This window comes from Muntiacus reevesi, chromosome 1, assembly GCF_963930625.1.
Source record: "Muntiacus reevesi chromosome 1, mMunRee1.1, whole genome shotgun sequence".
NCBI lineage: Eukaryota > Metazoa > Chordata > Mammalia > Artiodactyla > Cervidae > Muntiacus > Muntiacus reevesi.
In genome coordinates this window covers 27,999,804-28,012,987 of record NC_089249.1, presented here as the reverse complement: position 1 = coordinate 28,012,987, position 13,184 = coordinate 27,999,804, and the positions used below count along the sequence as shown (strand labels likewise).

Genomic DNA, 13,184 nt, shown 5'->3' with positions numbered 1-13,184 from the left:
TGGTGAAATAACTCAGGATCAGCCTTGAACTTATTTTCTTTCCCCACCAGGTTAGCATTTCTTATGTACTTCCTGTTCTTATTAATGATATCAAGATTTACACAGCTATCCAAGTCTGAAATTGAATTACAGATTTCATTATTTTTAGCTGAGTATCTGAGCCCTTCTTTTAATCTCTTCTGGAGAAGGCAATGGCACCCCACTCCAGTACTCTTGCCTGGAAAATCCCATGGACAGAGGAGCCTGGTAGGCTGCAGTCCATGGGGTTGCTAAGAGTCGGACACGACTGAGCGACTTCACTTTCACTTTTCACTTTCATACGTTGGAGAAGGAAATGGCAACCCACTCCAGTGTTCTTGCCTGGAGAATCCCAGCGATGGGGGAGCCTGGTGGGCTGCCGTCTATGGGGTCGCATACGACTCGTGTCAGAATTGGACACGACTGAAGTGACTTAGCAGCAGCAGCAGCTACTGTGTTAAACTGGGCCCATATTATTCTGCCCTAAACCGAGGATTGTAATCTCAGATGCTTACTGGAAGCAGGCAAGTAGCTAATACAAGGAGTGAAGGAGGCTGGGCCTGAGGAAGGAAGTTGGTGAACTCTGGCAGGAAGTGGTGTTTTCAGGGACCTACTGCTTCTGTTCTTGCCGTCCATTTGCAGGCAGGATTGCGGGGTCGAACTTGACAGATTGGATTTTTTGAGAAGAGCCAGAAATCTGGATTTTTATGTGAAATCTTCTGATTCTGAACCATAGTACAAGTCACACAGAATAAGGTTGCAGGCCCTCAGTTTTATTACCCCTGACCGTTTCTTATTGAGTCCTCCAGGCTGATTTACACTCCTCCAGTCTAGTCTACTCAGCCTCCTTGCAGCCTCCCTATGCTACCATAATCTATCTGAAGTCCCAATCAGATAGAATTGTAGGGGAGGTTAGCAGGATCAAAAGCATTAAAACATGTAACATTTTGGGAAGAGTTCTTGGTACTTGGGTAAGTGCTCAATAAATGTTCTTTATTGCTCTTCACTTAGTTAAAGGCCTTAGACAACTCCCATTTATACTCAGGATAATTTTTTAACATGGCCAGAAAAGTATTTTATGATTCCTGACTGACTTTGCACCTTCATCTTTGGCTATTTCAGCAAATGTACTGAAGTCATTCTCTACACTTGAGTGTGTCAGTTGATACCAAGCCCTTTCAGCCTCTTCCCCTTCTGCCCTGTGGCCATCTGACTTGTGGACTCTTGATCATCACCAACAAGAGTCAATTGAGGCATCTCCTCCTCTCTTAAACCTCAGTCTATACTTTTCCTTGAGTTTCCCTTGCGTCAGCCTAGGACTGTGAACTCCCTAAGAGCAGGGACTGCTTTTTGTCTTCGTATTCTCAGGGCCTTGGCAGTGCTGGCATGTTGTGTGTATCTGCAGTAAATGTTGATTGGAAATAACATGACTCTAAAAGTTAGTATTGGCACTTGAACTCTCACCTGACAGTTATTTCTTGCTCTTCAGATGCTACCTCAGAGAGGAAAGAAGCTGTGGCTGCTCTGTTATCATTAGGGACCCAGAGGGCAGTGTCCAGCCTGAGGACCTGTTGGGGTTCTAGGTTGCAGCTAGTGATGAATCTAGGAAAATGTTTATTCTCCAAGGCATTACTGATGCTCTGTCCTCTGAAATGTAGTTTGTGAAAGTTAAGATGAGGTCATTGGTTAAATCGTACTGGTCAGGTAAAGCAGTTTTGTTTTTCTATTTTAGAAGTGTGATGGTAAATGCTTGGAGACACTACATCTATTTATAGATGGCCCCAGTGCCAGATTTGTTATCTCCTTTCCCCAGGCTTGATAAACGAAAGAATGCTGGACTGTGATTGGTAGCGTCTCCATTAATGAATAGGAGAGTCTGGAGAAAACACGTGAACAGGAAATTCAAGGGCACCTACTGCTGTTTTTATCAGTGCAGAAATTCTAGACTTGCAAATTATATCCTGTTCTTTTTCTGGCTGAAGAAAGGGCTTTAGTAAATAAAAGACAAAGAACAGTGTGAAATCCATTAGAGGAATACATTTGCAGTATAACAAGTGCCAGTTATCCAGATCATTCTTTGTAATAATTTGGTCTCTTCTGTTCTTAGTTTTGCTTAATTTTAATATTATAAAGCCTATTTGTTTCTGGCTAGAGAGTAATAATTTTTGTTTTATTTTGTTTTTTAAGCCAATCTCTAAAGGAGATTCTTTAATCCAGACTAAGGGAGGAAGTTTTGGGTTTTCCATAGTTGAATCTCTCAAGTAGGATTTGTCTCTCTGAAGGTTAATATAACACCAAATGATTCTGTAGTTTTTAATCCAAAGGAAATTGTTAGATATGAGACATATAATTTAAAATCCATTAATTTTGAGTTTGGTTACTCACCATCATTTATAGAATGCAGACTGTGTGCTCAGCACTTTGCCAGGTGCTGTAATTTTGTTACAGAGATGAACAGGCATAGGTTTTGCTCTGATTAGGCATACACTTGCATGTATGTATAATTTGAATGGAAAAACCATGGTGATCATGGTTAAATTATATAGTGTTTGGAAGTCACTTTTCATCACTCTATATCCCTTCTGGATTTTGGAGTTAGAAGTTCATTTCATCTTTCTAAGGAAGAATCCTTCTCTTCTTTTCATGTTTACCCCTCTTTCATAAAGACTTCAGGTTCGTAAATGTTTATTTAAAACTGGTTCACATTTTTTCTGCAATGCTAATGCAAACACTTTCTGTGGTTTGGAGTTGTTTTTAGTACCCCAACTTCTTTATGTTTCACAGAAATTTCCCCCCCAAATTTTGCTCAGTAATATTTCTGCCCACTTCTAGCCCCCTAGTTTTGCATCATCTGGGAAAGCCCTGACAGCAATAGGGCTTAATATTGGCCATCTCCTCCTGCCTCTTTGAATGGGCAGAGGTGTCCTGGGCAAGATAGTGGTCAATCTTTCTTTTTTTTTTTTTTTTTTAAAAGATTCCACTTTCTCCTTATGCCATTAAGCAGCTGAATATAAACAATTCTCTGTTTTGATGCCATGCTCACCAGCCTTCTTTGGTCTTTACATCTAACTTGCCTACAAAAACAGAGTGCATTTGCCAAAACATGCAAGTTTCTTGTTTCTCAGTTTCTTATTGTGTAAATCCATAAATTGCCATCATGTCTTGTTTATCAGTCTCTTTTGAACTTTGTGAGGATAAAGTAGCTCCATAATCTGATCGCCCTGAAACACTGGCAGCTGAAGGCCAGACCCTGCTCCTTGGCCGACAGAGCAGAGCAACCTGTTTTGCGAGGCCCTTTGGCAGCCTGTTAGCTGCCACACCCTGAGTTCATTATGTATCCTTTTTGACTTCTAAAAGCATTTATGTTGTTTAGTCACTCAGTCATGTCCACCTCTTTGTGACCCCATGGACTGTGGCTCCGCCAGCCCCCTCTGTCCATGGGATTTCCCAGGCAAGAACACTGGAGTGGGTTGCCATTTCCTCCTCCAGGGAATCTTCCCAACCCAGGAACCAAACCCGCATCTGTTGTATCTCCTACATTGACAGGCAGATTCTTTACCTTCCAGCCAGCTGGGAGCATTACTGATGTGTTATTTCTTTGTGCTTTTTCAAGGGGCATTGTAAAAGGTTTTATTTATTAGCTTTTTTCACCATTCACTTTTTGAAAGGAAACTATAAACCTTAGTTTATAGTTGAGTCTTGACCTTTTTTCCTCCTGCTGATTGGCAAACCAATTTGAAAATTCTCCTGTCAGCTACAGATATTCTGGACAAATCAGAAAGCACTCAAAATTTCTAGATATTACTCTTTGTTGGAGTTTCTAAGTCCCCCCCAACCCCCATCGCCAAATATTAAAAAAAATAACAGGCACTTTTTAAAACCAGTGTTTGAAGATAACTGTCTGTAAACTTAACATTTGTATGCCTAAAGGGAGTTCCCTCAAATACTGCTGCAAATGTCTACCTACCCGCCTTTTTGAGGATTTAGGATACATATTATTCCATTAACAATGCAATGTAATGGGAAGTCATACAGTAAGAAACTTTGTATAATCTAGACTTCCTAAATTTATTTGACTTCTTCCACTTCCAGCCAACCTTCCAGCTCCCCTCTTCCTCACCAGATCCCCTAGTGCCAGTTAGCAAACATGACTGGGGGTGTTTGCTCTGTACTATGCCATCCCCTCTTGTCCTTTCTTGACCTTTCTGCATCTGATCCTGAAACATAGAACATGAACCCAGTTTTCTGAGATCTCCAAAGATAATGTGGCAGCATTGCCTTAGGTAGCATTCCAAGTTTCGTCATCATGTTCAGTCATGTCCGACTCTTTTCGACTCTGTGGACTACAGCCTGCCAGACTACTCTGTCCATAGAATTTTCCAGGCAAAATACTGGAATGGGTTGCCATTTCCTCTTCCAGAGGATCTCTCCTACCCAGGGATCGAATCTACTTCTCTTCCATGGAAGCTGGATTCTTTATCACTGAGCCACCTGGGAAACCATTCCAAGCCTAGTGCTCAAAAGTCACTTGGCTGGGATAATTCTTGAGCTCATTTTACTCTTGTTTCAAAAATAACGCTCACTATTATTAAAGCACATTAAAAAATTAAGCTAAATGCCTAAATAATGTCTTACATTTGTATAATTTCTATGTTGTATTATCTCAGATGGCCTTAGACTGGGCCTGTGAGCTAGCCGAGCAAGTACTATAACTCCTGGGTCTGAGGGGAAGCTTCTGAGTTCAGAGCATTGTGGTGATTTGAATAGGACCCTGGTGGCTCAGATGGTAAAGTGTCTGCCTGCAGTGCAGGAGACCTGGGTTCAATCCCTGAGTTAGGAAGATCCCCTGGAGAAGGAAATGGCAACCCACTCCAGTACACTTGCCTGGAAAATCCCATGGACAGAGGAGCCTGATAGGCTACAGTCCATGGGGTCACAAAGAGTCAGACACAACTGAGCAACTGCACTTTCACTTTTTCACTTTTATGTGGTCATTTAGCAGCAGAACCTGGATTAGATCTCTAAATATCTGACTCCAAGGTTCAGTAAGTTTCTTTTTCCACAGTTGCCACCCTTTATAGGCAAGTTTTGCTAATTTTTTCAACTCTCCTTTCACCCTATCCCCCATTTGTGGACTCATTTCATTCAGTAATACCTACTCTGAGTCCAATACAGTGCTATCAAGGTGAACGCTCAAGAACAATTCAGGGAAAGTTCTTGCTCAGAAGTGCTCCAAGTTTAGTTGGATAGGCAGATGACGTGATCAGCGCTTGTACCTGGGGTATTTGTTACACATGGCAGAGAGCACACTCGAAATAATGCCATTTGGTCTCTTCTGGTAAATTGATGTCTCTCCTGGCAGGGAAGCTTAGAGGTCACCACAGTAAGGCTTCTGTCACACTGCGCTGTGAAGGATCTGCAGTAGCCCTGTAGATAGATCGTAGGACAGAACTGGTTCAGGAATAGGTCATGCCAGGGCTTGGAGGCGTGAAAAGGCCAAGTGAGTGGTGAGGAAGGGCAGCAGATGAGGCCAGAAAGGCAGATAGGAAACAGCATTTGGGTGGGGTGGGTCTCCGAAGCTCACCATCTGACTTTCCCAACTTTCAGTTCCTTTCTTTACTGGGCTGTTGTGGGGAAGAAATGCAATCATGCTTGGGAGTGCCATGGTCTTAAAGCCTCAGGCAAAAAGGGGGAAACTAATGAATAAAGTCTCAGAAAGTTTCTGATAGATACCAGCAGTCTGTGTGTGAGTTGTCCTTATTTGTCTTGCTGAGCTAATTTGACTTGCCATGAACAATTTTAAACAAGTAATGTGATCAGCTTCTTGTTATAAAAAGATTTAGAGTAGCGAGCAGAGAAACAAGTTTATGATGTTAAAATAATAAATGCAATTTTAGACATAATGAGGTTCAAGCAGTAGATTGAGGTATAAACTCACTAAGACAACAGTGAAACTGGGAGTTTGCCATAATTAAATTGTTTACTTTCAACCTGTGTATGACTTGTTTCACATGAAGAACGAGATCCCTGGAGTGTAGTCCAGTTCAGGTCTATATCCAGGGCTCTGTGTCTTGATGTAGTTAGTTAAGGAGAGGATGGTGTTGGGGATAGGTGGCAGATTTGCGAGAATACTTTTAGCTAATAATGCAATGTTCGATAGTTACACTGGCAATCTGGATCTTCTCTAGTATGGACTGTTATGATCTCCCATCTAGATAAGCAAAAGCCTCTTTAATGTATGGAGCCATTCTAGGATTTTGTTTTGGGGTTTTTTTGAGGGGGGACCGGTGGGGTCTAGACGTGGACTATGGTGGGCAAGCCTCTAGGGTCGGTGCCCACCTATAGCAGCCACCAAAGTTCAGTCTTAACATTCCTTATCTCATCTAATTATCTGCCTTATCTTCTCCTTCTTGGTTTTTGTTGTTCTTGTTTGTTTTTTGGCCACGCCACATGGCATGTGGGATCTTAGTTCCCCAACCAGGGACTAAACCTGTGCCCCTTGCAGTGGAAGCATGGAGTCTTAACCACGGGAACTCCCGGGAAGTCCTTACATTATCTTCTTTAAACCAGTACTTTGCTTGGCTGGCTCAATGGTTTTTAAAAGGATTCATATCAATGTATGACAAAACCCACTGAAAAATTAAAAAAAAAAAAAAAAAAATAATAAAATAAAATAAAAAAAAAAAAAAAAAAAAAAAGTTGGTACCTGAATGACTTTACGTAAACAAACATTGTCCAGGAAAGATCACAGAAATTCCCTGTTGTCTCCTGACTTGATTCATATGTTTTCGTTTCCTGCCTGGTTCCTACAGGCATTTGAGTTTCATCCGAAAATGAAATGGACCTACCAGTCTGGAGGAGGGCACTAGACTTTGACCTAGCACTATTTGGAATGACTTAGGATTCAGGAGGAAATAGGGCATCCGTGGACTCCATTCAGAGGGGTTTGTTTCTGGGGCGTCCTTGGTTAAGCCTGCACTTCCCCTGCCGGGAATTTAGATCCCACATGCTATGCAACGTGGCCTAAGGGGTTTGCTTCTAAAAGTAATTTTTCTGTAAAACATAATACCCATCAGAATTGCTCTGACAGATGTTCATGTGCATATTTGATGTAACACTACTTGATTCATAGAATTTATATGGCAGAAACTACTTCTTGCTATTTGACTAAACTTCGTTAACTCTTTTGGAGATGTGTGTTTATTGGGTCATAAGTATCAGCAAAATCTTGTGGATTTTATTTAGTAATCAGTAGGACAACCACAAAATTGACTGAACCTTTCTTGTTTTGAATGACTGGTGAGTATGTATGTGAATGTGTTCGTGTTGTGGGTGAACTGCTACAGGTGCTTCTCTAGTGTGATTTACACCTGCCAGCACAGAATTCATTTCTGTTGCTTTGGGAATGGTATATCTTTCTCTTTCTTTGCTATATTTACTGAATACTGTATTTCTTTATTATATTATGTTACTTATAATGTGAAAGAAGTTATAACCCTATAACTGTTAGGGTACAGTGTTGTTGCCTAGTAGAAATCAGATCATTTCTAGAGTTTGTTAAAAGAGATGGAAAGTTTTCTTTTCCTGTGAAATAATTTGTATCTCTGTGTCATTCCAGTTTCCGTTACTATGGCAATGACGGCAGGGTCTACAACCAGCTTTCCGATGAGCAACCATACCCGGGAGAGAGTGACTGTAGCCAAGCTCACATTGGAGAATTTTTACAGCAACCTAATTTTACAGCATGAAGAGAGAGAGACCAGGTATCGTAAAGGCTGATCAAATTTTTCTGTGTAGTTAAATAAGCTATCATATTATAAGAGGGATGTAAACATGTTGTCCGTTAATAATATAAATATTGTGGATCCTTGAATGCTGATTTTAAGTTTCCCATAATGACAGTGTACTTGGTTACTTGTTTTACCTTCACAGAATAGTGTCTTGTCCTGGCACCAATATACTTATATCTCATGTTAATTGATGTTTTAAACAAAATGTTTCTTTCCATGAGATTATGATATATCTTTATACTTTGTTTTAAAAAACTTTCTTTTAAAGAGCTAACTAATAAATGACTGCTTTTAGTCCAGAAACATTTGTAGTGTTGTGTGTATATCGGTGGGAATGAGAGAATTTTGTTTAAAAATGACGTTATTTTGCCTTCAGAAAACTTAACAGTAGGGAAGATAATGCACATGAATATTATATGAAAGGGTGAAAAGTATGCCCTTTGAGAAGGGTGAAGAAAGGAGAGGTTGTTTTTGACAAAAGCAGCTGGGAAGGCTTCGTCAAGGCTGGTGGCATTTGAACAGAGCCCCTAAGGAAGAGTACTATTAAATATGCATGAAAGGGAGAAGGGGGAGGTTAACAAGCAGGAGGGAGATACTGGAGACAGAGGAAAGCACCTTCCCAGGTCAGGCATTGTCCAATTTAACTCCAACTAGATTTTTACCATTTCCTGGGAGCCTTGGACACTTGAGATCAAAGCTATTCTCATGGTAGTAAAGAGCCTTGAAAAATTTTGAACAGAAGATCTAAATGATCACAGGTGCGTCTCTGGAAGACCACTTTTGTTGTGTTGTACAGAATGGACTGTGGGAGGAGAAATTAGAAACAGGAAAGGATGTAGTCCCGGCCAGTGGAAAGGAGGCTAGCTTTAGGATTATGACAGCAATAGTAGGGAAGAACTCAGTGAGAAAGATGGGAAGAACCTGGCAGCTACCCAGATAGGGAAGGTGAGAGAAAGAAGTCAGTGCTGGCTCTGAAATTTCACACCTGGGCCAACAGAGAGTGGTATAACTTAGTGAAATAGAACTTGAGGGGAAGAATCTGGTTTGGGATGTAATTTTGGGTGGGTCTAACTACAGATTAGACATGGCTGGGGAGAGTACAGAACTGGAAAGTGAAACTCAAGTGACTGTTCAGAAGTCAGCTTAGAGGAAGGAAATATAAAAGAGAGCTAAGAAAAAAAAAAAAGAGAGAGCTAAGAAAGGTAGAGACTAGGGAGGAGAGTAAATGTGTCTTTGATCCAAATTCCTAGAGGAGAAGAGGAAAGAGAATGGAACAGAGGTGAGTTAAACTGAGTTCACCATCAGCAGAAATTCCAAAAGATTCAATTTAGGCAGAAGGCAAGTGAGCACACTCAGAGGATCTAAATATAAATATGTAGGTAAATCTCAGCCAAAATGGACTGTATAGAAAACTTCAACAGTAATGGTAATATCTTAGATATTTTAAAGAATAGAACTAAAGTATTTTTCAACAGTAGACTATCAGGAGGGAAGATCAGTGTGTCCTAAGGATAGGGATACAACATAGAAAGGGGTAAAGATTGATTAATTTCAAGCTTTGGCAAATTAAGAATACTTGTTATAATTTCTAAGGTGGCCACTAAAAGAATAAAATTAGTTTGTAACTTTCAAACTAATAGAAAGAAAAAAAGAGCTAGGGGAAAAATAAGTTCAGAAGAAAGCAAGGGAAAAAGAAAAACTGAAATACCTAAGAGTAAGCACAAGTAGAAACCGCACCTTAAGTTAGAAATAAAGCATATAAGAAATTACCCTAATTGTAAATATAGTGAAAGTCTGAAAGTGATCAGATCATCAAGGGAGACTGAATGAAGTAAAAGAGAACCAAGGAAGGAAAGTCCTATATTTTTTCAATGGTCACTTAAGTTACCATCTTTCTCAGTGAGAAGGATGGGGAAAACATGGCAGCTACCCAGATAAGGAAGGTGAGAGGAAGAAGTCAATGCTGGCTTAAAATTCATGAGAATTTTAAAGGTTCATTACTGTCATTTATTGCTGAAACCTTAAAGTAACTCAGTTTTGCCTTCTGTTCCCAAACAAAAGAAAATAGGGATAAAATTAAAAAAAAAAAAAAAAAAAAACCACGGTAAGTGCCATGGAAGTCAAATTAAATAGCTCATGTTTTCTAAAAGCTTATACTTTAAGGAACATGTGATGGATTTTTTAGGCTTAATTAATTGGATAAATGCATAAGCCAAATAAAGTACCAATCAGTACAAAGCTTAAGATCATTTCAGGAGGAAACTATGTTTTAAGAAGTGACAAGAGAAGCCTGTGGGTCTTCTCATTTAGGTATGGAAACAGATGAAAGTTTTTGCATCTCTCCCCAGAAGGAAAGATAAGTTACTGAAGTGTTGGCTTTAGAAGGCGAGCATAGGGATTTGACAGAAGAATACAGTTGTTTGTGTATTGGTAGTCCCTCCTGTGTTAATGGTCCCCTGACTCTGGATTCTTCCTGCAGAGAAGAAAACTCAGATCATTCACCAAGCAGCTCTGGTGTCTAGAGGGGCATGATGGCAGACACAAAGTCCAGTATCAGGAACTTAGTCCATTCAAAGGGTTGGCCTCGGGCAATAATGTGTAAACAAAAGATAAAAGTCAGTGTGATTAGCACCAAGGTAGGTGCTTATTACTAGAATTGAGGAAGTAAATGGAGAATATTCTTTGACATGCTGTCTTATGAACAGGCTTTAGATATTTTTGTTATGAATTTTCCTTAAGAAATGAAAAGAATCTTAACAGTGGTTTAGGAAAGAGCTTCCCTTTGGGCATATTGTCATAAATATCATGGTTTCAATCCTCAACCCTTATGGATAAATCTTTGAAAGTTAGTCTTTTTCTAGTATGCTGCAAAACTAATTAGGAAAAGCTCTCCCAGATTTATCATTAGGGAAAAAAAAGCAATACAACAGAAATGAAATACTAATAGTCACTTGGAAATGAGTTGCAAAGTGGATACTGCAGCTGTCTGTCTGGTTACCATTTATTTTGTCCATACTGACCAGCACCACACAGCCCCTCACCCCACCCCCACTCCCTCCGTAGCTTACGTAACTTCAAGGGTACATTTTAAAATATTGAAGAACTGAACTTGGCTATGGCTAGAAAAGCAAATATTCTAGTAGTTAATGGGTTTTTTTTTTTTTAATGTACATATATCACTTTCCAATTTCCCAGGAATTATAGCAGAATCAAATATACTTAATTGCACTGAACATCTTTCTTTGATTATCCAGGAAAATCAAGTTTAGAGGTTAAGTGAAGGATGTAGACAAGCTTTAGCTAATAAGCATTAAAACCAAAGTTCTAGCACGGGCAAGCCTAGGGATATCCACCTTAAAAAATTTTACGTTTAGTCACTATAGTTACCTTTTTATACATCTAGTATAAATGTTGATAAATGTTAATGATATTGGAGGTTTGAACATTAGATAGCAGAGTTTTCCATGTTAAAACATGAGTCACCTTTGCTAACAATTCATTTAGGCAGCTTTAGAAGTAAATTATTCATTTGGCTAGTATGAGACAGCTAAATCTGGACTGGGCTTATATTTTGAAAAAGAATATATATATATATATAATCACTCTTTTTAGTGATTATTTTGATTCAACTTGAAAGATTTTTTTTTTAGCATAGCAAACTGAAGTGTAAACTTGAAAAAATAAATGTACATTTGTTAAATGGAAATACTTAAGACCACTTTTAAATTTAAATCAATTTTTCTTCTAAAAAGGCAGAAGAAATTAGAAGTGGCTATGGAAGAAGAAGGATTAGCAGATGAAGAGGTAATGTAAGCTGTAATTACTATGACTAATGCCTCTGTTATATACGTGAAAGTCACTAAATCTTAAATGCTCTCACTACCAAAAAAAATAGCATTTAGTTATGTGAGGTGATGGATGTGTTAACTAACTTTATTGTGGTGCACATTTCACAATATATATTCACTTGTATCAAGTCATCACATTGTAGGAAATTCCCTGGTGATTAGGACCCCATGCTTCCACTGCTGAGTTTGATCCGTCTTTGAGGAACTAAGATCCTGCGGATCACATGGCATGGCCAAAGGCGGGAGGTGGGGGGGGAGATCACCACATTGTATACCTTAAACTTACACAATATTATATGTCAATTATATCTCAATAAAAAGGGGAAAACTATAATAACTGTACAAAAGCTACCCTAGTGACTTTTTCAAGTATTAGCGCTAGTGGTAAAGATTCCTCCTGCCAGTGCAGGAGACATAAGGGAACACGGGCTTGATCCCTGGGTCAGGATCCCCTGGAGGAGGGCATGTCTACCCACTCCAGTATTCTTGCCTGGAGAATCCCACGGATGGAGGAACCTGATAGGTTACAGTCCATGAGGTCACAAAGAGTTGGACATGACTGAAGTGACTTAGAATGCACACATGATCTTATAATTTAGATAATGTGGGTTTAATATTTGAATGTGGTCTTCTTACTCTGTTGCTATGATGGAAATCTTTGAAAGGGGGAAGCTTTTTTTTAAATTCTAAGAACATATATTCAATGTATAGTATCTACAGTATTCTAGGTGTGAGGGATAAGAAAAGAGGGCTCCAAGAAGAATCAGTTAATTGCCAGATCTTCTTTAAAATTTTCCTAGATGTTTCTTAAAGCCACGTGGTTCACTAGTCTGGTGCCTGGAACCCAGTGATGTAAATACGTGTTTCTCCTGAAGATTCACTGCCCCCAGCTAGTCTCTCTTGTGTTCTCAGCCATATTCCCATCCCATTTTCCTATACACTGCAACCAGGGTTACCTGTCAAAAACCAGATCTGACCAAGTCACTCTTGTTTAATACCCTTCACTGGCTCCCATGTTCTCTCGGGATAAGGCCAACTCTTCAACGTGAGTGGATATACAAGTCCCTTTATAATTTGGCCTTTGCTCCCCTTTCTCTCACCTTATTTCTTTTCACCCCACCGCCAGGCTGCCCAACGGGATTGAATTATTTTCATTTCCTTGCTCCTGCCTGTAGACTTTCTTCTGTGCATCTCTGCTGCTTGGAACTCTTCCTTCTGCCTGCCTGAGTTCCACTATTCTTCAAGATATTTTCTGTCTCTTTCTAGACAGCACGTCCACTGGGATAGTACACTATTCTTGTCCCTGGGGCAGCCTTAAAACCATCTTCCCAGAGTAGAAACTCCAGATGTCTATTCAGCATTACGTGATCCAGGCTGGCAGAGGGCTAGGATAAATATATGGTAAATAAATGAACAAATGGACAGTGGATCTCTCCCTAAAGAGTTCATAGATTAGAAGGAGAGATTATGTGTGTGTACATATACAAATAGGTATACATGATAGAATGTGGCAAACTTTGAAAATATG

At 39.6% G+C, this 13,184-nt stretch overlaps 1 protein-coding gene across 1 annotated transcript in view; it reads left to right on the top strand.

Annotated features, from left to right (window-relative positions):
• STK38L (serine/threonine kinase 38 like) overlaps nt 1-13,184 on the top strand; it is a 79,832-nt gene that overhangs the window by 46,051 nt on the left and 20,597 nt on the right. The window contains exons 3-4 of the mRNA XM_065940008.1: nt 7,637-7,781; nt 11,561-11,612. Coding sequence (XP_065796080.1) covers nt 7,648-7,781; nt 11,561-11,612 — 186 coding nt within the window. The 5' untranslated portion in view covers nt 7,637-7,647. The remainder of the gene's footprint in view (nt 1-7,636; nt 7,782-11,560; nt 11,613-13,184) is intronic.